Source organism: Oncorhynchus masou, chromosome 30 (assembly GCF_036934945.1).
Source record: "Oncorhynchus masou masou isolate Uvic2021 chromosome 30, UVic_Omas_1.1, whole genome shotgun sequence".
Classification (NCBI taxonomy): Eukaryota; Metazoa; Chordata; class Actinopteri; order Salmoniformes; family Salmonidae; genus Oncorhynchus; species Oncorhynchus masou.
The window spans coordinates 34,932,285-34,958,281 of NC_088241.1; the positions used below are offsets into that span (position 1 = coordinate 34,932,285).

The 25,997-nt window shown below is 46.4% G+C and overlaps 1 protein-coding gene across 1 annotated transcript in view; it reads left to right on the forward strand.

The window, feature by feature from the left end:
• Positions 1-24,715, forward strand: part of LOC135522576 (collectin-12-like) — a 53,243-nt gene extending 28,528 nt beyond the window's left edge. The window contains exons 3-10 of the mRNA XM_064948972.1: positions 1,070-1,192; positions 21,627-21,713; positions 21,933-22,976; positions 23,085-23,582; positions 23,712-23,848; positions 23,953-24,062; positions 24,231-24,376; positions 24,526-24,715. Of these exons, the coding sequence (XP_064805044.1) occupies positions 1,070-1,192; positions 21,627-21,713; positions 21,933-22,976; positions 23,085-23,582; positions 23,712-23,848; positions 23,953-24,062; positions 24,231-24,376; positions 24,526-24,545 (2,165 nt within the window). The 3' untranslated portion in view covers positions 24,546-24,715. The remainder of the gene's footprint in view (positions 1-1,069; positions 1,193-21,626; positions 21,714-21,932; positions 22,977-23,084; positions 23,583-23,711; positions 23,849-23,952; positions 24,063-24,230; positions 24,377-24,525) is intronic.
• Positions 24,716-25,997: the final 1,282 nt, after the last annotated feature.

Genomic DNA, 25,997 nt, shown 5'->3' on the forward strand with positions numbered 1-25,997 from the left:
GAAGGCTTTCCCAGGAAAATAAGCCTGTGGCACAGTGTAAACAGTTTGGGGGGGTCTTGTTATGGTGTCCTTCGCCCCCTCACCACCCGGGGCCTCAGGGAACAACTGGGCCCTTAATGTGGCCTCCAGGCTGTTTGTACAGATGTGGGGATTCAGACCCAGGGCCTGGGGAATCCCAGACCTCAGCCCACATAGGGCCAGCCAGGCCACGCTTTGACCAGGCTCTCTGCTGTCTCCACATAGCCGGAACTCTGACATAGCCGGACTCTGTAGCCACCTGAGCCATAATATACTCAAATGCACCCTAATCTCTTATAGTGCCCTACTTTTGACGAGGGCCCATAGGACTCTGGTCAAAAGTAGTTCTCTTGCGCTATATAGGGAATAGGTGCCATTTGGGACGCACCACTAGGTAGAGTGCAGAGATGCAGGATATCCAGTCATAGGATATAATATATTGAATATACACTTCCTAATATTGAGTTGCACTCTACAAGGTATAGAAAGCGTTCCACAGGGATGCTGGCACATGTTGACTCCAATGCTTCCCACTGTTGTGTCAAGTTGGCTGGATGTCCCTTGGGTGGTGGACCATTCTTGATACACACGGGAAACTTTTTAGCGTGAAAAATCCAGCATTGTTGCAGTTCTTGACACAAACCGGTGCGCCTGGCACCTGCTACCATACACCGTTTAAAGGCACTTAAAATCATTTCACTTCCTATGGCAGGGGCAGTCAACTAGATTCAGCCGCAGGCTGTTTTTTGTTGGAGCAAATTATCTGGGGGCCGGAAAATAATGATTATAATTTGTACACTGCAAATTGGCCACAACTGGCCACAATTCCAAAAATACATTGTATTTGAAAATAACAATAATTGTATACCTTGATTACGTTGAGACATGATGAAATATCTCTCTGTTTTTGTCGGTGGGCCACCTGGTGTGTGTGTGTGTGTGTGTGTGTGTGTATGGTTACAGTTTGAATAGTGTGAACAAACTAACTCTGATGCTGTTGAGAACTCATTTTAACATGTTTTTACATGCACATTTTCTCTCACTTGTGTAGGTATCCAGGAGGGTACCCAGTGTACTAAGTGTAAGAATGAGTGGGCACTGAAGACCTCCATAGCACTGCTCTACGTGCTGTGCACTCTACTCACCATTGCTGTTGCTGTCCTCGGGTATAAAGGTAAGCAAGGACACCTGTCAGTCAAAGTGCATGCTTCTGTAAACTGTATTTCTGACTGTAGATAGTTTACACTACCTCCACTGGTGTCTATGGACATAATATTGCTTTCAGAATAAAAGTCCCCAGGGTACAGACAATTACAATGACTCATTATACATACATTATGCATAAAATAAAAGTCATAATACAACTAAGGCTATACTACTTGTAAGGTAGGGGGAGACATCTCTTCATGCTTATGTATCTGCCAAAGTGGTTGCTACTTTAGAGACATAGAATGGAAAGTCTAGCTATGTCACTGTGTAAGCTGACTGGGACCGTGGTGACCAGCATTTCTCAACCAAACCTTATTACGCCTTCACATTGAGAAAGTGAGTGTCCAAACTGTGCGTGAGGTCCTTCTCCACATCCTGCCAGGAAATAAGATCACCCCTGTTTGATCACCATGAGCACAGTGTGTTTGTTTGCTTTGGAGTGTGTGTGTGTGTGTGTGTGTGTGTGTGTGTGTGTGTGTGTGTGTGTGTGTGTGTGTGTGTGTGTGTGTGTGTGTGTGTGTGTGTGTGTGTGTGTGTGTGTGTGTGTACGTATGGACGTGTGTGTGTGTTTGTGTGGGCTAATGTCCCCAGTGACTCCTTACGGTCTGCCCAAACATGACATAGATGCTGTTGGGCAATGTTTCATTGTTCTTAATTCAGGCTAGTGGAAGAGTCATGGAAACTCTGAGCGATCCCACTGACTGTAAGACCATCACACTCTCTGAAACCAAAACAAGCCCTGTTCTCTCCAAAGTGACATTAACTCAGCCGCAACCCGCCCCCTTTTTTGCCTTTCTTTGAAATCCTCAGCGCTGTTGTATGTTCTCCCCCTTGCACCCTTCCTGCACCCCTGCACACCCCCGTTCCCCCTCTCTCGGGACCCAAGGACTTACTCTCCGCTTATTTTACCAACACCCCCACACTCACACCTCAAGGAACCGACCGGCGGTTTTGTGAAGCTCCACTTCCTGGTCTGTGTTCCGATTTTTCCAGATTTGGGAAGACTGTCCCGCAACGGTCCAAAGGCCGAACTTAGACTGTTCCTGTGATTATTACGCTAACCGATCTCATGTGTGCACAAATAACCATTTTAACATCGCTCGTGGTTGTTGGGGATTTTGGACTAAATTAAAAGTGATGTCCTTTACACTCACAATTGGGTTCAGTCAGTCAGTAGTCAATCCTCATCCTTGTTCCACACTGCACATTTTCATGTAGCCCTAATTAAGACCAGATAAGCGGTAAACTCACTGCAACTCTAGCAAAACCCACTAAAATGTTTTTTTTACTGGCAGAGCTGTAGTAGTGGGCTGTCCAGGGAACCACAGCTCCACAGCCTAACCATGCAGTCAGGTTTAGATGGTTATGTGAAGTAAGACTAGGGTTGTGGCGGTCACGAAAATACATTAGCCGGTGATTGTCATGCAAATATCTGTTGGTCTCACGGTAATTGACGTTAATTAACATAAACACATTTAGCATCTCCTGGCTTCCACATACACTGACGCAGACCTTTGGAACATCTACATTTTAAAAAGTCAAATAAATCCATGTAATATAGCCTACACCTTCACAAAATATCCATTATTTAAGTCTATTTCAGAAGAGCAGAATAGCATACTCCGAGTTGTCCTTATGTTACGTCCTGATCTGTCCCTTGAATGAGCAGATGTTCTAAAACTTTGGACTGGTAATGTATGTACTCCTATGTGCTTAATTAAGAGTTATTAATGTAACTTAAGTTGTTCTACAAACGTTGGTCTGTATGTTTCGATTTTTAAGACATTGTAAGGCTGCATGATGCGACTTTTGAAAAAAGTTGCTTGAAAGGCACAAGTTTTTTTGCGCAGGCTGCACACACTTTATCAGTTTCTCATTCACATTTTGGCAAGTACTTGATAATGCCTTTAATTTCACAGTGGAATCCCTTTGTGTGGCCGTAATGCACCCTCAAAAAATCCATACCTTTTGCAGCCAGTGGCCGTTGTATCCTTGGACCGAAGTGCTGCTTTGTGCCCTTCTCCCTGAGTGCTGCATGCTCCAAAGCACCTCTCTCTCATATGGCTCTCCTTCGTGGGATCGGGTCTTTCTCACAGGCTACAAGTGAAGACACACATCGGGGATGCAACTGCTTATCTAATCCCGAGGTACATAGTAAAGATATTGAAAGAACTGACCACATTTACTTTTCGGCAGCCAGCAAGCTGAGTAAGCCTAGCGAACAGCAAATGCACTAGCCAATGTCAATCTACTATCCGCCATAGTACAAAAGTTGACATTAGCATCTCCTGGCTGACCTATTCTGCGCGAGAAATAAATATTCGAAACATAGTCTGGGACAGTTGTGGGATGCGATAGATCCCAAATTAATACATACACTAGCATCCCCAAAATATTTTTACTCAATGTGGCTGACGCAGCAGCTCAGAATGTTTAGCTGTAAATGTTGATCAACGATTAGGCTGTTTCATCACATTATAACGCAGCAATGCGCACATGGCAGTAGGCTATAAGCACAAAGTTCCATTAGCGGGAAAATTCCATTATGAAAATTCACCGTAAATGCGATTATACAGTCAATGCTTTTATTATAAAGGTGCATTTTAACGGTGAAAATTATCTTCCCCAAACTTGAAAGGTGGGCAGTCACAGCCCGGTTCAACCTGTGCCTGCACTCTGGAGGGTCCGGGCTAGAGTGGTTGTCCAGCCTGGGAAAGTGGTGCCAAGGTTGCGCTCCAGTGCTCCCCCACAGCCCGGTCCTTCAGGTGCCTCCTCCTAACACCAAGCCTGGTGGTTCCTGTGGCAGCCCCACGCACCAGGCTGTTACTTACTCGTTACTTATGTATACCAGTTAGACTCTACACCCCTTGTAATTTTAAGTTATTTGGCACTTTAGTTGTGATACAAACCTTATCAAAACATATAGGCCTATGGGCTTGGCTATATGAGGTGTGTGACTATAATTCAAAAAAGTCGCAAAAAAAGGCATTTCTTGCCTTATGCTGGGCATTGTTCACAAGTGATAATGTATAATTTACAAGTGATAGGCTAATATTGTCACCAATCAGACTATTCTTGATTTAATCTTGTCATGACATACATTTGAAGTCAGAAGTTTACATACACATTTGTTGGAGTGATTAAAACTCGTTTTTAAACCACACCAAAAATGTCTTATTCAGGAAATATAGTTTTGTCAAGTCTGTTATGACATCAACTTTGTGCATGACACAAGTCATTTTTCCAACAATTGTTTACAGACAGATTATTTCACTTATAATTCACTGTATCACAATTCCAGTGGGTCAGAGGTTTACATACACTAAATTGACTGTGCCTTTAAACGGCTTGGAAAATTCCAGAAATTATGTCATGGCTTTGGAAGCTTCTGTTAGGCTAATTGACATCATTTGAGTCAATTGAAGGTTTACCTGTGGATGTATTTAAGGCCTACCTTCAAACTCAGTGCCTCTTTGCTTGACATAATGGGAAAACCAAAAGAAATCAGCCAAGACCTCAGAAAAAAACAGTAGACCTCCACAAGTCTGGTTCATCCTTGGGAGCAATTTTCAAATGCCTGAAGGTACCATGTTCATCTGTACAAACAATAGTACGCAAGTATAAACACCATGGGACCATGCAGCTGTCATACCGCTCAGGAAGGAGATGCTTTGTCTCCTAGAGATTAGCGTACCTTGGTGCAAAAAGTGTAAATCAATCCCAGAATAACAGCAAAGGACCTTGTGAAGATGCTGGAGGAAACAGGTACAAAAGTACCTATATCCACAGTAAAACAAGTCCTATATCGACATAACCTGAAAGGCCGCTCAGCAAGGAAGAAGCCACTGCTCCAAAACCTCCATAAAAAGCCAGACTATGAATTGCAACTTCACATGGGGACAAAGATCGTACTTTTTGGAGAAATGTCCTCTGGTCTGATGAAACAAAAATAGGACTGTTTGGCCATAATGACCATCATTATGTTTGCAGGAAAAAGGGGACGCTTGCAAGCCGAAGAACACCATCCCAACCGTGAAGCAAGACGGTGCTTTGCTGTAGGAGGGACAGGTGCACATCACTAAATAGATGGCATCATGAGGAAGGAAAATGATGTGGATATATTGCAGCAACATCTCAAGACATCAGTCAGGAAGTTAAATCTTGGTTACAAATGGGTCTTTCAAATGGACAATGACCACAAACATACTTCCAAAGTTGTGGCAAAATGGCTTAACCTCTTACATCTATGGGGGCGCTATTTTATTTTTGGATGAAAACGTTCCCGTTTTAAACAAGATATTTTGTCACAAAAAGATGCTCGACTATGCATATAATTGATAGCATTCGAAAGAAAACACTCTGACGTGTCCAGAAATACCAAGATATTCTCTGTGCGTGCCCTAGAACGTGAGCTTCAGGCAAAACCAAGATGAGATGGCATCCAGGAAATGACAAGGATTTTTGAGGCTCTGTTTTCCATTGTCTCCTTATATGGCTGTGAATGCGAGAGGAATGAGCCTGCCCTTTCTGTCGTTTCCCCAAGGTGTCTGCAGCATTGTGACGTATTTGTAGGCAGATCATTGGAAGATTGACCATAAGAGACCACATTTACCAGGTGTCCGCCTGGTGTCCTGCGCCGAAATTGGTGCGCAAAAGTCACCTGCCAGTATTTTTCCATGCGATACAGAGAGGAAAGCAAGCTTCCACGAACTGCATATCAATGAAGAGATATGTGAAAAAACACCTTGAGGATTGATTCCAAACAACGTTTGCCATGTTTCGGTCGATATTATGTAGTTAATCCGGAAAAAGTTTTACGTTGTAGGTGACTGAATTTTCGGTTCGTTTCGGTAGCCAGACGCAATGTAGAAAACGGAACGATTTCTCCTACACACAGACGCTTTCAGGAAAAACTGCGCATTTGGTACATAACTGAGAGTCTCCTCATTGAAAACATCAGAAGCTCTTCAAAGGTAAATTATTTTATTTATTTGGTTATCTGGTTTTTGTGAAAATGTTGCGTGCTAAATGCTACTCAAAATGCTATGCTAGCTTTGCATACTCTTACACAAATTAGTCAATTTCTATGGTTCAAAAGCATATTTTGAAAATCTGAGATGACAGTGTTGTTAAGAAAAGGCTAAGCTTGAGAGCAGACGCATTATTTTCATTTTATTTGCGATTTTCAGAAATCGTTAACGTTGCGTTATGCTAATGAGCCTGAGGCTTTAGTCACAAACCCGGATCCGGGATGGGGAGTTTCAAGAAGTTAAAGACAACAAAGTCAAGGTATTGGTGGCCATCACAAAGCACTGACCTCAATCCTATAGAATATTTGTGGCAGAACTGAAAAAGCTTGTGTGTACAAGGAGGCCTACAATCCTGACTCAGTTACACCAGCTCTGTCAGGAGGAATGGGCCAAAATTCACCTAACTTATTGTGGGAAGCTTGTGGAAAGGCTACCTGAAATGTTTGACCCAAGTTGAACAATTTAAAAGTCAATGCTACCAAATACTAATTGAGTGTATGTAAACTTCTGACCCACTGGGATTGTCATGAAAGAAATAAAGCTGAAATAAATCACTCTCTACTATTATTCTGACATTCACATTCTTAAAATAAAGTGGTGATCCTAACTTGTCAGGGTTTTCCTGTGGTGAAGTAGAGGAGGACCAAAACGCAGCGTCGTTATATTGATTCATGTTTAATAAAAACAGATAAACATGAACACTACAAAACAATAAACGTGGAAAACCAAAAACAGCGCTATCTGGTGCAAAACACAGAGACAGGAACAATCACCCTCAAACACACAGTGAAACCCAAGCTACCTAAGTATGATTCTCAATCAGAGACAACTAATGACACCTTCCTCTGATTGAGAACCAAACCCCCCCAAAGGTGCGGACTCCGGCCGCAAAACCTTGACCTATAGAGGAGGGTCTTTGTGGGCGTCTGTCCGCGGTGGCGGCTCTGGCGCGGGACGCGGACCCTACTTCACCATTGTCTTAGTCCACCTTATAGTCCGCCTCCGTGGCTTCCTAACCATGGCAACTCTTCTCAATGGACAGAGGGGCGGCGGCTCGGGACAGAGGGGCGGCGGCTCGGGACAGAGGGGCGGCGGCTCGGGACAGAGGGGCGGCGGCTCGGGACAGAGGGGCGGTGGCTCGGGACAGAGGGGCGGCGGCTCGGACAGAGGGGCGGCGCCTCTGGGCTGAGGGGCTCTGGCGCCTCTGGGCTGAGGGGCTCCGGCGCCTCTGGGCTGAGGGGCTCCGGCGCCTCTGGGCTGAGGGGCTCCGGCGCCTCTGGGCTGAGGGGCTCCGGCAGCAGCGCCGGGCAGGCGGGAGGCTCCGGCAGCAGCGCCGGGCAGGCGGGACCACCTGTAGGGAGGAGACAGAGAGACAGGGGAGACCTTCAGGAGGCTTGGTGTTAGGAGGAGGCACCTGAAGGACCGGGCTGTAAGGGAGCACTGGAGCGCAACCTTGGCACCACTTTCCCAGGCTGGACAACCACTCTAGCCCGGACCCTCCAGAGTGCAGGCACAGGTTGAACCGGGCTGTGGGTAAGCACAGGAGATCATGCTTACTACGCGCACCTCTCCCTTTGGCTCCACTCCCACATTTGCCCGGCACGAGAGGAGCGCAGGCAAAGGACGCACTGCACCCTCCCAGCGCCCCGGAGACACAGCACGCAGAGCCGGCACAAGATACCCAGGACCAAAACTGCGTACCGGCGACCAGACCCACTGAGCAGGCACCATACGCCCTGGCTCGATGCCCGCACTCGCATGACACTCTCGTGGGGCTGCCCTATAGCGCACCGGGCTATGGACACGTACTGGCGACACCGTGCACTTAACCGCATAACACGGTGCCTGACCAGTAACGCGCTGCTTATAATAAGCACGAGGAGTGAGCTCAGGTCTGCTACCTGGCTTAGCTCCACACCTCGTGTGCCCCCCTAAAACAAATTTGGGGCTGCATCTCGTACCTGTTGCACTGCCGTGCTGGCTTCGCCAACCTCCTTCTCCTGTAACCTTCCTTGTACTGCTCCATCGAATCCCATGCGGGCTCCGGCACTCTCCCTGGGTCGACCGCCCACCTGTCCATCTCCTCCCAAGTTGTGTAGTCCAGACTCTGCTCCCATGTCCCGAAATCCTGACCTCGCTGTTGCTGTTCCTGCTGCTGCTGCCTCTGTTCCTTCTCCTGCTGCTGCTCTTGCTGCGGCTGCTGTTTACCACGCCGCTTGGTCCTGTTGTGGTGGGTGATTCTGTCAGGGTTTTCCTGTGGTGAAGTAGAGGAGGACCAAAACGCAGCGTGGATATATCTGGTGCAAAACACAGAGACAGGAACAATCACCCACAAACACACAGTGAAACCCAAGCTACCTAAGTATGATTCTCAATCAGAGACAACTAATGACACCTGCCTCTGATTAAGAACCATACTAGGCCGAAACATAGAAATACCCCAAAACATAGAAAAACAAACATAGACTGCCCACCCAACTCACACCCTGACCATACTAAATAAATACAAAACAAAGGAAATAAAGGTCAGAACGTGACATAACTGACCTAAGACAGGGATTTTTTACTGGAATTAAATGTCAGGAATTGTGAAAAACTGAGTTTAAATGTGTTTGGCTATGGTGTATGTAAACTTCCGACTTCAACTGTATACCATATAATAAATGTGTGAAATTTGTTTTGATTTAGAATCGACCAGTATCATGCACCTGTCTCAAAACCGGGGCAGCGGGAAAAAAGACGTCATCTATGCACTTAAATAGAGAATGGAGGACGCTTTTCCTGTGGTTCATTTTCAGGCCAGCCAGGTGTGCTGATTATTAGGAAAGTTGAGAAATAAATATAGTAGGCCTAACCTATTGAAAGCTGATGCGATCCTCCTTTTTTTAATAGAGGCCATCACTCTGTTTTCTCGCTAAATTGCATAGCCTATAGAAAGATTGCGCAACATGAACTCATGGGCTCTCATGAAGTGTCTGATTAGATTTTTGATTACATTTGCATTGATGTCAGAGTGATTAGAGGGACAATAGAGTGCTGAGTACCACGCAGTTAGCAAGTTTGATAGGCTACTAATGACCATCAGCAGCATCAGAGCTTGGAGAAGCCTAATTACAGTGACTAAACAGTCACGTGGAATTTGACCGCCTTCATGACTCGGGACTGCCCTTGTGGCGGTAATACAGTCACCGCAACAGCCGTAAGTAAGTATTCACTTCACATATTCAGGTCCAAGATGGCGTAGCAGTAAGACGTGTCGTGTCCCTTGTCCCGTGTATATTTAGTCTTTTTTAGTTTTTACATATTTTTTCTTCGCATATCTTTTAAAACATTTTGCTAAACCTCAGCTTCCAAATACTCTCCTTCAACCCGCCTCACCCAACGTAGCTATTTTTCTTTTTTCCTAAAGTATTTAGTATTTATATTTACTTCGGAACCGGAACCCCTCAACTGAAGCTAGCCAGCCAGTCATCAGCTAACCTTTAGCTCGGAAAGCTCTCGCCAGTTCGAGCAACGCGACTCTAACCAGAGCCTAACGGACCTATGTATTTATTTTTATTTTTTATCCCCGGATTCCCGCCGCAAACGGAACATCTGGATCTGGATATTTAGCTAAACCGCAACCCTGGACGATTACTGCTGGCTAGCGCTTCCATCCACTTAGCCTGAAGCTAGCCCCGCCAGAGCACCTGTGCTACCTCCGTAGCATACTCCTGGGCTACAATACCTACCACCGTAGCATACTCCTGGGCTACAATTACCCGGACCCACGACCGGTCTATCGATGTCACCGCATGAAGAGGAATAAACAGACTCACCCCATCGCGACGTCCCCCAAAGGCTAACTCTCTAGCCCTTGCTATCTCCTTGCTTGCTATTTCGGCCTGCTAACTGCTACCTTGTTTAGCCCCGGCCTACTAACTGTTAGCTTGTTAGCACAGGCCTGCTAACCGTCTGAATCGCCTCGTCCCAAACACTCACTGGACCCATATTTACTCTCTTATCTCTTTCCGATTTTTAATTTGTTTATACCTTCCGGTAACCTGCCTCACCCAATGTGATACGGAATCGCTATTATTTTTAATTTTTAGAACACACTCAAGAACCTCCAGAAGCTAACTAGCTACAAGCTATTTAGTCATTGTTAGTTTTTCTTTAACCTGGATAACACTCACTAATCCAGCTTCCCTGCCCCCTGGACACTGATCACTAGGCTACATAGCTGATGCACGCTGGACTGTCCATTAATCACGGTACCTCATTCTGCTTGTTTATGTTTTATCTGTCGGCCCCGTTGCCTAGTCAACGCCATTTTACCTGCTGTTGTTGTGCTAGCTGATTAGCTGTTGTCTCACCTACTGTTTTAGCTAGCTTTCCCAATTCAACACCTGTGATTACTGTATGCCTCGCTGTATGTCTCTCTCAAATGTCAATATGCCTTGTATACTGTTGTTCAGGTTAGTTATCATTGTTTTAGTTCACAATGGAGCGCCTAGTTCCACTCTTCATACCCCTGATACCTCCTTTGTCCCACCTCCCACACATGCGGTGACCTCACCCATTACAACTAGCATGTCCAGAGATACAACCTCTCTCATCATCACCCAGTGCCTGGGCTTACCTCCGCTGTACCCACACCCCACCATACCCCTGTCTGTGCATTATGCCCTGAATATATTCTACCATGCCCAGAAACCTGCTCCTCTTATTCTCTGTCCCCAATGCTCTAGGCGACCAGTTTTGATAGCCTTTAGCCGCACCCTCATACTACTCCTTCTCTGTTCTGCGGGTGATGTGGAGGTAAACCCAGGCCCTGCATGTCCCCAGGCACCCTCATTTGTTGACTTCTGTGATCGAAAAAGCCTTGGTTTCATGCATGTCAACATCAGAAGCCTCCACCCTAAGTTTGTTTTACTCACCGCTTTAGCACACTCTGCTAACCCTGATGTCCTTGCCGTGTCTGAGTCCTGGCTCAGGAAGGCCACCAAAAATTCTGAGATTTCCATACCCAACTATAACATCTTCCGTCAAGATAGAACTGCCAAAGGGGGAGGAGTTGCAGTCTACTACAGAGATAGCCTGCAAAGTAATGTCATACTTTCCAGGTCCATACCCAAACAGTTCTAACTACTAATTTTGAAAATTACTCTCTCCAGAAATAAGTCTCTCACTGTTGCCGCCTGCTACCGACCCCCCTCAGCTCCCAGCTGTGCCCTGGACACCATTTGTGAATTGATCGCCCCCCATCTAGCTTCAGAGTTTGTTCTTTTAGGTGACCTAAACTGGGATATGCTTAACACCCTGGCAGTCCTACAATCTAAGCTAGATGCCCTCAATCTCACACAAATCATCAAGGAACCCACCAGGTACAACCCTAACTCTGTAAACAAGGGCACCTTCATAGACGTCATCCTGACCAACTGGCCCTCCAGATACACCTCCGCTGTCTTCAACCAGGATCTCAGCGATCACTGCCTCATTGCCTGTATCCGCTACGGAGCCGCAGTCAAACGACCACCCCTCATCACTGTCAAACGCTCCCTAAAACACTTCTGTGAGCAGGCCTTCCTAATCGACCTGGCCCGGGTATCCTGGAAGGACATTGACCTCATCCCGTCAGTTGAGGATGCCTGGTCATTCTTTAAAAGTAACTTCCTCACCATTTTAGATAAGCATGCTCCGTTCAAAAAATGCAGAACCAAGAACAGATACAGCCCTTGGTTCACTCCAGACCTGACTGCCCTCGACCAGCACAAAAACATCCTGTGGCGGACTGCAATAGCATCGAATAGTCCCCGCAATATTGCAACTGTTCAGGGAAGTCAGGAACCAATACACGCAGTCAGTCAGGAAAGCTAAGGCCAGCTTCTTCAGGCAGAAGTTTGCATCCTGTAGCTCCAACTCCAAAAAGTTCTGGGACACTGTGAAGTCCATGGAGAACAAGAGCACCTCCTCCCAGCTGCCCACTGCACTGAGGCTAGGTAACACGGTCACCACCGATAAATCCATGATTATCGAAAACTTCAACAAGCATTTCTCAACGGCTGGCCATGCCTTCCGCCTGGCTACTCCAACCTCGGCCAACAGCTCCGCCCCCACCGCAGCTTCTCGCCCAAGCCCTTCCAGGTTCTCCTTTACCCAAATCCAGATAGCAGATGTTCTGAAAGAGCTGCAAAACCTGGACCCGTACAAATCAGCTGGGCTTGACAATCTGGACCCTCTATTTCTGAAACTATCCGCCGCCATTGTCGCAACCCCTATTACCAGCCTGTTCAACCTCTCTTTCATATCGTCTGAGATCCCCAAGGATTGGAAAGCTGCCACAGTCATCCCCCTCTTCAAAAGGGGAGACACCCTGGACCCAAACTGTTACAGACCTATATCCATCCTGCCCTGCCTATCTAAGGTCTAAGTCAACAAACAGGTCACTGACCATCTCGAATCCCACCGTACCTTCTCCGCTGTGCAATCTGGTTTCCGAGCCGGTCACAGGTGCACCTCAGCCACACTCAAGGTACTAAACGATATCATAACCGCCATCGATAAAAGACAGTACTGTGCAGCCGTCTTCCTCGACCTTGCCAAGGCTTTCGACTCTGTCAATCACCATATTCTTATCGGCAGACTCAAGGCTGACTGCCTTGCCTGGTTCACCAATTACTTTGCAGACAGAGTTCAGTGTGTCAAATCGGAGGGCATGCTGTCCGGTCCTCTGGCAGTCTCTATGGGGGTGCCACAGGGTTCAATTCTCGGGCCGACTCTTTTCTCTGTATATATCAATGATGTTGCTCTTGCTGCGGGCGATTCCCTGATCCACCTCTACGCAGACGACACCATTCTATATACTTCCGGCCCGTCCTTGGACACTGTGCTATCTAACCTCCAAACGAGCTTCAATGCCATACAACACTCCTTCCGTGGCCTACAACTGCTCTTAAACGCTAGTAAAACAAAATGCATGCTTTTCAACCGATCGCTGCCTGCACCCGCATGCCCGACGAGCATCACCACCCTGCATGGTTCCGACCTTGAATATGTGGACACCTATAAGTACCTAGGTGTCTGGCTAGACTGTAAACTCTCCTTCCAGACTCATATCAAACATCTCCAATCGAAAATCAAATCAAGAGTCGGCTTTCTATTCCGCAACAAAGCCTCCTTCACTCACGCCGCCAAACTTACCCTAGTAAAACTGACTATCCTACCGATCCTCGACTTCGGCGATGTCATCTACAAAATTGCTTCCAACACTCTACTCAGCATACTGGATGCAGTTTATCACAGTGCCATCTGTTTTGTCACTAAAGCACCTTATACCACCCACCACTGCGACTTGTATTCTCTAGTCGGTTGGCCCTCGCTACATATTCGTCGCCAGACCCACTGGCTCCAGGTCATCTACAAGTCCATGCTAGGTAAATCTCCGCCTTATCTCAGTTCACTGGTCACGATGGCAACACCCATCCGTAGCACGCGCTCCAGCAGGTGTATCTCACTGATCATCCCTAAAGCCAACACCTCATTTGGTCGCCTTTCGTTCCAGTACTCTGCTGCCTGTGACTGGAATGAATTGCAAAAATCCCTGAAGTTGGAGACTTTTATCTCCCTCACCAACTTCAAACATGTGCTATCCGAGCAGCTAACCGATCACTGCAGCTGTACATAGTCTATTGGTAAATAGCCCACCCATTTTCACTTACCTCATCCCCACACTGTTTTTATTTATTTACTTTTCTGCTCTTTTGCACACCAGTATCTCTACCTGTACATGACCATCTGATCATTTATCACTCCAGTGCTAATCTGCAAAATTTTAATTATTCGCCTACCTCCTCATGCCTTTTGCACACAATGTATATAGACTCGCCTTTTTTTGTACTGTGTTATTGACTTGTTAATTGTTTACTCCATGTGTAACTCTGTGTTGTCTGTTCACACTGCTAAGCTTTATCTTGGCCAGGTCGCAGTTGCAAATGAGAACTTGTTCTCAACTAGCCTACCTGGTTAAATAAAGGTAAAATAAAAAAAATGTAAAAAAATATGTATTCTGTACTGTAGGATGCAGTGTGGTCAGATATCTTAACATCGACCTGACCCTATGCTCTCTACTCTCACCCATAGCAATGTCCTTGCTTCATCAGCCTTATCTCTTTATGGTGCGTATGTGATCTCCACTGAGCTACAGTATAGAACCTCCATGATAGGCTGTGAAAACGTCTTCTCCAACTCTCAGACATTGTCCTGGCAGGAAAGACTAGGGCTGCGTCCCCTATAGGGGCCCTGGACAAAAGTAGGGCACTGTATAGGGAATACGGTGTCATTTTTAGACACGACCCAGGCTATATGAGGGAGGGATTAGACACAGGTGAATATGAGGAGGGAGAGGAATCAGAGAAGATTCTCGCCCTCTCTTTGGCCTCACTCAGCACTCATGATGCGTTCTCCCTCTCTCTCCCTCTGCTCCAGCTGTGTACATGGAATCTGTCACTACATTCTGGGCTATAATATTGAGATTTAGCAAAAATAAGCAGAGGTGTCAGGGTGTGTGTGTGTGTGTGAGTTTGTCGTGTACTTGTGTGTGTTGTGTGTATTGTGAGGAAGGGATGACACCCAGAAACCACAGCTGCAGCACAGCTGGCCTACGGCATAGCTCTGGGGACCAGATATTATACAGTGTGTGTGTGTGTGTGTGTGGGTGCGTGCGTGCATACGAGTGTTTTATATGTGTGTGTGATCGTGTGTGTGTGTGATCATGTGTGTGTGTGTGTGCATGTGTGTGTGAGTGCATGTGTGTGTGTGAGCGCATGTGTGTGTGTGAGCGCATGTGTGTGTGTGAGCGCATGTGTGTGTGTGAGCGCATGTGTGTGTGAGCGCATGTGTGTGTGAGCGCATGTGTGTGTGAGCACATGTGTGTGTGTGTGAGCGCATGTGTGTGTGAGCGCATGTGTGTGTGAGTGCATGTGTGTGTGAGTGCATGTGTGTATGCGTCTATCAACACAGTATTAAAACACTGCTTTTAATCAGGGCAAGGTGACCGGAAACATGACCGAATACAAACAGTGTAGCTATTCCCTCCGCAAGGCAATCAAACAAGCTAAGCGTCAGTAGAGAGACAAAGTAGAATCTCAATTCAACGGCTCAGACACAAGAGGTATGTGGCAGGGTCTACAGTCAATCACGGATTACAAAAAGAAAACTAGCCCCGTCACGGACCAGGATGTCTTGCTCCCTCCCAGGCAGACTAAATAACTTTTTTGCCCGCTTTGAGGACAATACAGTGCCACTGACACGGCCCGCAACCAAAACATGCGGACTCTCCTTCACTGCAGCCGACGTGAGGAAAACATTTAAACGTGTTAACCCTCGCAAGGCTGCAGGCCCAGACGGCATCCCCAGCCGCGCCCTCAGAGCATGCGCAGACCAGCTGGCTGGTGTGTTTACGGACATATTCAATCAATCCCTATCCCAGTCTGTTGTTCCCACATGCTTCAAGAGGGCCACCATTTGTTCCTGTTCCCAAAAAAGCTAAGGTAACTGAGCTAAATGACTACCGCCCCGTAGCACTCACTTCCGTCATCATGAAGTGCTGTGAGAGACTAGTCAAGGACCATATCACCTCCATCCTACCTGACACCCTAGACCCAATCCAATTTGCTTACCGCCCAAATAGGTCCACAGACGATGCAATCTCAACCACACTGCACACTGCCCTAACCCATCTGGACAAGAGGAATACCTATGTGAGAATGCTGTTCATCGACTACAGCTCGGCATTTAACAACATACTCCTCCAAGCTCGTCATCAAGCTCGAGACCCTGGGTCTCGACCCCGCCCTGTGCAACTGGGTACTGGACTTCCTGACGGGCCGCCCCCAGGTGGTGAGGGTAGGCAACATCTACACCCCGCTGATCCTCAACACTGGGGCCCCACGAGGGTGCGTTCTGAGCCCTCTCCTGTACTCCCTGTTCACCCACGACTGCGTGGCCACGCACGCCTCCAACTCAATCATCAAGTTTGCGGACGACACAACAGTGGTAGGCTTGATTACCAACAACAACGAGACGGCCTACAGGGAGGAGGTGAGGGCCCTCGGAGTGTGGTGTCAGGAAAATAACCTCACACTCAACGTCAACAAAACTAAGGAGATGATTGTGGACTTCAGGAAACAGCAGAGGGAACACCCCCCTATCCACATCGATGGAACAGTATTGGAGAGAGTAGTAAGTTTTAAGTTCCTTGGCGTACACATCACAGACAAACTGAATTGGTCCACCCACACAGACAGCGTTGTGAAGAAGGCGCCGCAGCGCCTCTTCAACCTCAGGAGGCTGAAGAAATTCGGCTTGTCACCAAAAGCACTCACAACCTTCTACAGATGCACAATCGAGAGCATCCTGTCGGGCTGTATCACCGCCTGGTACAGGAACTGCTCCACCCACAACCGTAAGGCTCCCCAGAAGGTAGTGAGGTCTGCACAACGCATCACCGGGGGCAAACTACCTGCCCTCCAGGACACCTACACCACCCGATGTCACAGGAAGGCCATAAAGATCATCAAGGACAACAACCACCCGAGCCACTGCCTGTTCACCCCATTATCATCCAGAAGGCGAGGTCAGTACAGGTGCATCAAAGCTGGGACCGAGAGACAGAAGCTGTTTTTCAATCTCAAGGACATCAGACTGTTAAACAGCAACCACTAACATTGAGTGGCTGCTGCCAACACACTGACTCAACTCCAGCCACTTTAATAATGGGAATTGATGGGAAATTGTGTAAAATATATCACTAGCCACTTTAACAATGCTACCTAATATAATGTTTACATACCCTACATTATTCATCTCATATGTATATGTATATACTGTACTCTATATCATCTACTGCATCTTTATGTAATACATGTATCACTAGCCACTTTAACTATGCCACTTTGTTTACATACTCATCTCATATGTATATACTGTACTCAATACCATCTACTGTATCTTGCCTATGCCGCTCTGTACCATCACTCATTCATATATCTTTATGTACATATTCTTTATCCCCTTACACTTGTGTCTATAAGGTAGTAGTTTTGGAATTGTTAGCTAGATTACTTGTTGGTTATTACTGCATTGTCGGAACTAGAAGCACAAGCATTTCGCTACACTCGCATTAACATCTGCTAACCATGTGTATGTGACAAATAACATTTTATTTGATATTTAAATATATATTTACGATAAAATGGATTCCAACCACGAAGTGTGTGTGTGTGTGTGTATGTGTGTGTGTGTGTGCTCTCCCTGTGATTCTCCAGCGTTCAGCTAAACCATGTAAAGCATGACTCGTTCCAGAGTAGCAGTCTAGCAGCGTATGTGGGCCATTTAGGATGCTAATTGTTTCATAACTTGGAAGAGAGTTTCCCAAAGTTGTGTTTTTAATCCACAGCGTTCTGCATTAACGTCTATTTGAATCCAACATCTAGACAGAGAGGAAGAAATACATTAGTACAGAGAGCATCACACCGAAGTGATTAACAGAGAGGATGAGTGCAATTAAAAACATGTCCCTTTGTCCCCCAGACATAGAAAGAAGTCAAAACAAACAACAGATAAACTGTGTGTGTGTGTTTCTCTTTATAACAATTACAATGTGCAGTAGGTGTACGGTTTGGTCTGTAGACCTGAGCTGAATGCGTCTTTTGTGCTCTGTGTGGTACAGTAGTTTGTGGTGTCTGGAAATGTGTCTCGTTTAGTTTTCAGTGGAACGTTTCATTTCAGACTGGCCACGCCTCTCCACTCTGAGCTAATACTACTCTTTCAATCGAGTTTGCATTTTTCTAGTTCACATGTTTTCTTTTTCTTGAGAGAGAGTATTTGGGGGGTGGATAGTCATCTATGAGGGTAAACATTTGAAACATATTTCCACCATGAAAAGGCTACTGTACATCCCTAGTGGCTTTATTTATTGATAATTATATTCTCTCTGTTTCAAGTCTGGATACATGTCTTTGAATGGAGGGAATGTTGTTTTGTTTCCTGTACTGGAAAGAGAGGGATGGTGGGAGAATTAGACGTTCAGTGAGTGTATGTAGTAAACGGTTTCTCAACCATGTGGAAGCACTTACTCCGGCGTTCCACACACACTACTACACACGTCTATGAGGCTACCCATACCAGGCCCATATTCAGAAAGCGTCTCAAGAGTAGGAATGCTGATCTAGGATCAGTTTTGCCTTCAATCATTATGAACAAGATCAGCACTGCTCCTCTGAGCCGCTTTGTGAATATGGACCCCGGTCAATGCTATCAGCTACAGTAGGAGTGATTCTAACACAGGACACTCATCTGAAACATATTCCATCTAAATGTACAGACTGTACTGTTGGGATGAATTCCCTGCTGTGCATGCAAGCAAAATGGCACAAATGTTTGTTAGCCATAATTACAGATGGAACACATGCAAATCATTAAAAGCTTGCATGAAACTTCTGGGTTTCTATTTTCAGAAGGCATTTTTTTCTATTGTTTGTTGACAATGAGAAAAGTACACTCGTCCTCGGCGGTTTGAAGAATGTTTCTCTGTCTCTCGTCTCTCATTTCCAGTCGAAGTTGCCTTTCATTGTCAGCTAGACATTCTATCATCACTCGTCTTCCTTAATTACGGGGCCCTCTTCTACGCTGTTGTGGCTATCACAATGTTTAACTTGCAATGTTGAAGCATGTTAATTTTTTCCTTTATTACAACTGTGCTGTAGAAACCTGTAAGATTCAGTGGTTATTTTAGAATGTACATTTTTGAGGGGCAAACTTTTTTTTGATGCATGCCAGCAAAGCCACTACACAACACAACACCAAACAGTAAATGAATTGGACTATAACGGTGACAAACGGTGCCCGTAAACTGTTAGGGCCTACATAAAGCTGTCCCAACAGCAGAGTCCCAACAACAGTCCTAACATCTTACCACTGCTAAACCTGGCTATCAGCGGAGCCTTTTCTGGAAACGAAACATTTCATTCAGACTCATTTACTGCCTTTAAAAAAAACATATCTTACATGGCTGACTAGCTGAAACAAATGTCGTTTCTACCAAATTATTAGGGTGAGGCATATGGTCTACTAACAGCTTACTACACAACATATACTTAGTATTCTTTTCTTGGCTACAAGTATACATGCAGTATCACCCTGGCATATTACATCATTTATGCAGCAGCATACAATACATTTTTGGACTCGCCTTGTTGTGCTGTGCTCACTTAACCAGGAAGGTGGCACAACGGTCCTTCTTTTGGGCTCTAGAAAGAGGCCCGAAATCACTACTTGAAATGTCGGAACTGAGATTTCCCAGTTCCCAGCATGGCCAATATATTCAAACTTTTCTGGCCCATGGCGTTACCCTTTTTTTCCGTAATATCCAATTGGTAGTTACAATCTTGTTTTATCGTTGCAACTCTCCTACGGACTTGGAGAAGGTCGAGAGCCTCACTAGTTCTTGCTTAACCCGGAAGCAAGCCGCACCAATGTGTCAGAGGAAACACGCACCCGGCCCGCCAAAAGGAGTCGCTAGAGCACGATGAGACAAGGACATCTCGGCCGGCCAAACCCTTCCCTAACCCAGATGACGCTGGGCCAAATGTGCGTCGCCTCATGGGTCTCCCGGTCACAGCCGGCTGTAACACGGCCTGGGATCGAACCCGTGGCTGCAGTGGCGCCTAAGCACTCATTTTTGAATTAGCAATTTCCAACTTGTTGTGTGATGTTTATGTCCAATGGCCGATGAGCACCGATACGTTTTATCTATCATTTCTCTTCATATGACAATGATTGAAAAGGATTTGCCAGTAGATGGTTGACTTCATGTATGAAGACGCCTGCTTGTCTAGCTTGCTAGCTAAGATTTTGAAAGTATGATGTTGACATGATCAGTCCAATCAAAGCTACGGTAGATATAACGTGATTTGATGTCATTTTATCTGTGGCCAATGGCCTTGAGCCTTCATGGATGGGCACTTCTAATGTAAGTCTATGGCAGCACCCAGGGGGCTTGAATGTTCGAGCTCTACCCATACATTTTGCAGTCCCCATGAGTGACAGAACACTGAGCCAATTACGGCACAACTAAAGAACCTTACCAACCCCTAAGCTCCGTATTTTCCTCTTGCTGCCCCACCACCACAGAAAGCACTGAGCTCGGCTGAAACGCCTCCATTTGGAGATGCTTTACTCAAGAAAGCAAAAAAAGAGATTGTTTGTTTGCGGCTTTATTAACTCAAAGATTATTATAATATTTTTTGGACATTGTTTGCAAACTGATATGCGATACGTATTAATGACAAAATAACATCAAATACAGCCGGGACTCTGCTGGAAAGCTTCCTCACCCCTCACTGTCTGAGACTGGTATACGGTAGATGTAAAGTACTCTGCAACTACACCTTACACATTGAAAGCTACGAAGACCATAAGCACATACAGCATGACCAGGGAAATACAACCAGTCATAACAGTGGGATCTATCTATCCATGTCCTCCCGTGCTCTCAGTCAGAGGGAGGGAATGAGGTGATGATAAATCTTCTCATCCTGTGTCTTTACGATGATTTGGCCCTAGAATAAAATAGATGATTATACCCATTAAAGGTTGAGCTTGTTGGGGTCTTTGAGCTTGATGGTTTGGTTGGTCTTTACCTGTGGAGGATATAAATGACAGAAATAGCATGGTGTGCAGTTTTCACCACTGGTTTGAACCCCTGTGGTCTCCAATTAGATGGTTAGAGATGCCTCCATAGCCTGTGGTGGTGGTGGTGGGATGAATCCCAGACACATTCCATAGGAAATGAAGGGTCCTGTCGCCTGTGGGGGCGTAAAGACCCTGCCTAACACAGCGTCTGTTTCCTTAGGGTACACTTTGAACCCCCTGTTTACTGAGGACCCCCACTTGGGTTGCTTCCTGTCCCCCAGGGTCCCCCTGTCTCTGTCCCACTTTGATCATCTCCAGATCCTACTCCCTCTGACCACCCACCCCTCTGCACTCATCATCCAGTGTCTTCAGTGTCTCATGCTCAGTCTTCATGGACGCACCAAGTTATTGAGACATTATTGTGTATTACATGACCATTTCCTATAATTAGAGCTTGTGATTCCTGAGGCAACCATTATTACATACCCACCAGATAAATATACATATTATATGATATCTTATATATTGTGTCTGAGTGAGTTTTCATAAGAATCCTGTCTGATCCCTTTTGTATAGTTTCAGGCTATTCTGCCCATCTTCCTCAGACTGTTAATATTGTATGGAGACAACCACTGTGCTGAAGACCTAACCCTGATCTTTTCTGTGTTGTGCTGTGTTTTTTTGTTTGTTTTGCAGTGGTGCAAAAGGTTGACAATGTGTCCGAAGGTATCGAGAGCTATGGGGGGAAGATCATTGCTGTGGAAACAGACTTGAAAAAGCTAGGTGAGTTTCCCCTACCTACCACATGGTCACAGCAGTATGGAGCATATACGCTAGCCAGTTGACCATACAGTATCCCTTGTACTATGGGTCTATGCATTATCTTGAATATATCAAATTAATCAGAATAGCTGTTTTTAGAAACATTCATCATTGAGAGAAGTGTAACTTCATCCAACTCTCAGTTACAAAGTCCAAGTCAATTTCATCCCATGTTCTCAGATGACCAGACTGGTGAGAAGTCGGAGAACACCACCACAGAAATCCAGGCCTTTAAGAACAACATCTGGGCTCTGCAGAGGCAGCTGTCCGAGGTGGCTGAAAGGAGCAGTAGTAACCGGGCAGCCCTGGGTCGTCTGCAGGATGCTGGCCAGGACATGCAAGGCAGCCAGGGCTCCTTCCAGGGTCTGCTGGATGCCAACACAGCCATGCTGAGGTCTGTCAACGGCACCTTGCGGGCCTACGGCGGCACCATGGAGGGTCTTCAGGACGACACGGCTCGGCTGCAGACGGAGCTCCAGGAGCAGGTTCGGCAGCATGGCCAGGCCCTGTTCAGCATCGGGAATCTCAACCTCACCCAGGCCCAACAAAGGGGCCTGATCTTGGCTTTGCAGAGGTCAGTGGACGACACCAGCCAGGCAATCCAGAAGATCCGTAATGACTTCCAGAGCATAGAGCAGACGGCCAGGCAGACTAAGTCGGACGCTGATTGGCTGCGGGAGAAGGTGCAGAACCTCCAGGTGCTGGCCTCCAACGCCTCTGTCCTGGCCAAGGCCAACAACGACATTCTGGAGGACGTGGGTTCTCAGCTGGCCTCGCTGTCCGGACAGCTGCAGAACACCTCCAGCCTGGCGGAGAACCACGACCAGACCCTCAGGGAGATCATGGACCAGCAGAGGGACCATGACAACCTCACCTCCTCCAAGTTTGACCAGCTGGAGATACGCCTGGACGAGTCGGAGGGGAGCATTGACCGTGTCACGGGCAACATCAGCTTTACAACCCAACTCCTGGGCGCCATCAATCTCAACCTCAACGAGCTGCGCACCTGCGCTGAAACGGTAGGACGCCACTCCGACTACCTGGCTGACCTGAACTCCACAGTTTTGGACGTGAGGTCGGACACCACCACACTAAGGTTGCAGCAGGACGACTTGGCGGCCCGCCTCGACAAAGAGGTCACCAGCCTCTCCATAGTCATGGAGGAGATGAAACTGGTGGACAGCAAGCACTCACAGCTAATCACCAACTTCACCATTCTCCAGGGTGAGGGCACACACTAAATAGTAGCTTTTTATATTGTTCACGTAGAAGTGTGTTGTAAACAGTTGAACAGACACGTTTCAAAAGAAAACATAATGTTTCTTGTTTCAGGTCCACCTGGTCCCAGAGGCCCGCGGGGAGACAAAGGACCCCAGGGAGTGGCAGGTCAGGCCGGTCAGAAGGGGGAAAAAGGGGATAAAGGTGGGCCTGGGGTGCAGGGGCTCCGTGGAGAGAAGGGATCTCCAGGACCATTGGGACTAACAGGTTCCAGAGGTCAACAAGGCTCACGGGGTAACCCAGGTTCAAAGGGCTCCCGAGGATCAGGCGGCAGGGCAGGACCTCCGGGTGCGAAGGGTGAGCCAGGAATGGCTGGGCTCCTTGGGAGAGATGGACAGCCCGGTCCTCAGGGGCCCCAGGGCCCGCCGGGAGACGTAGGACAGGTGGGGCCAGCTGGGGTACAGGGACCCAGGGGAGTGATGGGGCCTGTTGGGGCCCCAGGGCCACCTGGACTACCAGGACATCCTGCCCGACCTGCAGCAGTAGCAGCAGTGCCTTTGGCCTCTGTCTCTCTGAAGAGTGACTCCCCCGCCCCTACAGTGTTGGCCCCAGGTAAGACTCACTCATAATACTCTTTATACACCATTAATATCTCTGTATCACTCTGTCAACACCATCTATGAGTTGACAGGACATGAGTTAATTGGTGATAGTTTGACAATATAACCAAATTAACTTCAGGTTGTCCCCGTGAGTGGGTTGGCTTCAGAGACAAATGCTACCACTTCTCCAGGGAGCTGCACAACTTTGACGATGCAAAGAAAAGCTGTGATGCCCAGACTGCGTCAATGGTGATCATTAACGATATCGCTGAACAGGTGACAGTCCTTCTTATAAGCCTTTTGTAATACAAGGCACATCTGTTTGAATAGTCATAAAATGAGTGACATTACTGACATCATGTTTTATTTTTTCCCCTCAGAAATGGCTGCAGAAGCAGACCTCTGGAAAGGGCTACTTCTGGATGGGTCTGACAGATAGGGAGAAGGAGAATGTTTGGCACTGGCTGGATGGAACCGAACCTGCCTTCACGTGAGTATAGTACCTCAGTGACAAGGCTGATCCCTTGTGAGACCTCACATTGGCATCAATGTGTGACGGAAGGGAAGGTGCCTGAAGTTAGGTTTCAGTCCTCACTGAATTTGTTTCTATAGTTGGAAGGAATTCAGTGTGTGAGTGCCCTCTGCTGTGTGATTGTAGGAAGTGGAAGCCGGGCCAGCCAGACAACTGGAACCACGGGCATGAGAGAGGAGAGGACTGCGCAGGCCTCATCCACGAGGGACTGTGGAATGATTTCTTCTGTGAAGATCTCATCAGCTACATCTGTGAGAAAGCCATGGAGAGCTGTGAGTATCCGTCTGTCTGTCTCTTTGTGTGTCTGTTTGTCTGTCTCTGAAGTTTTCTATCCGCATCGGATTTTTCTGTCTAAGTCATAGTTATATTGTTTGCATTAAAAAAGATGTGTATAATCTATCAGTAATATCATTTTCTACAGCAAAAACTCCAGGGTTATAGCACCCTCTGGGGAAGAAGAAGAAAAGAAGCACAGTTGAGTCAGAGGCGGTGTGGTGAGCAGCATTATGTTCCACCCACAAGTGTAACTAGCCCTCTGACACACTTTTGCATGGATATGCTGTATGGAGAGAGACGAGGGACAAACTGCACATGCCTGAATCGGGACTAAGGCTGCATTCACTGAGCTTTCCTCCTCTAGTGGCCAGATTCAGTTGTCCTCCAAAGTGATTCCAGACCATTACTTCCAGCATTTGCATTCCAACAACATGACAATCAAGAGTTGAGAGGATCCATATTGTTTTTTAAAATAATGACCCAAGTAATTGACTCATAGATTGGTCTCATTGTTTTTAATGCTGTTTTTTTTTTGTACGACTTTAGTCCATTTATATCCGATTATCTGAATGTATATTTTCATATTGCAGTTCTTCTCAATGTGTAGATCATTATTTCAGCAGTGCCAATGGGAATCACCACAGTGCCCTTTTCACGGTTTAAAGTCTAGCTCTACAATGATGTAAGGTGCAAAATGATGCGCAAAAAAAAAGAAGCTAAGAAATGTCGCTGATATGCTATCCTTGAGGAACACCCGTCCTTTCTCAAACCTCAAGAACTGTCTAGCTATATATATATATATATAAAACCATGTTATTATACACATGCATTTGAATAAATGATGTATTTACACACAACAGTCAGAAGGTCTGCTTGGTTGTAAGTCAAGATTGCACAAGTGTACATGTTAGTGTTTCTTGACGGTACTGTATTTTGGCTTATGGTGCCTGTATTGTTGTATGAGTGTGAACTTTCCACAAAGTAGCAATAGTCTGTGGTCACGTTCCAGGCTGACTACATTGCAAACGTTGCATTACATCAACCAATGGTTGCGAACGACGCCCCCCCCCCCAAAAAAAAAAAAAAAAAAATGCAGCAGCACACATAGAAATAGGAAGAATAGAACGGGCTTGGAACCTTCAACCCTGGCAATTTGACTGATGAACTCACGGGTAAACGCGCAATGGCTGCCTGGTATTGTGATGCAATAATTGTCATGGTAATTTATAATGTTCATTCAAATGATGTTAACTGATGTGGCTCATGCAATGGAATGTCTTTTTTGTAACGTCAGTTGAGTTTGAATCAACAAGTCACAGCACATCCTGCTTCTACTTCCTGCCTTGCACACTCACAATGGCCGCCAGTCCACCCGTTATGCCATCATTGACTTGATTTAGGACACCCGTTCTAGTCATTCTATTTATATGGCAGCACATGTGATCAGGAGTAATGAAGGAGAGGAGAAAATGTGGGTCTAAAACAATGTAATAAAAATCTTGTTGCTATTCTAATGGTTATAACGGAGACCGTGGTCATTTGGCTGGCCATTACAGCATCCAAACGTCCATGACCATCACAACCCTACTGGTCGTGTTCCAGGATGACTACATTGCA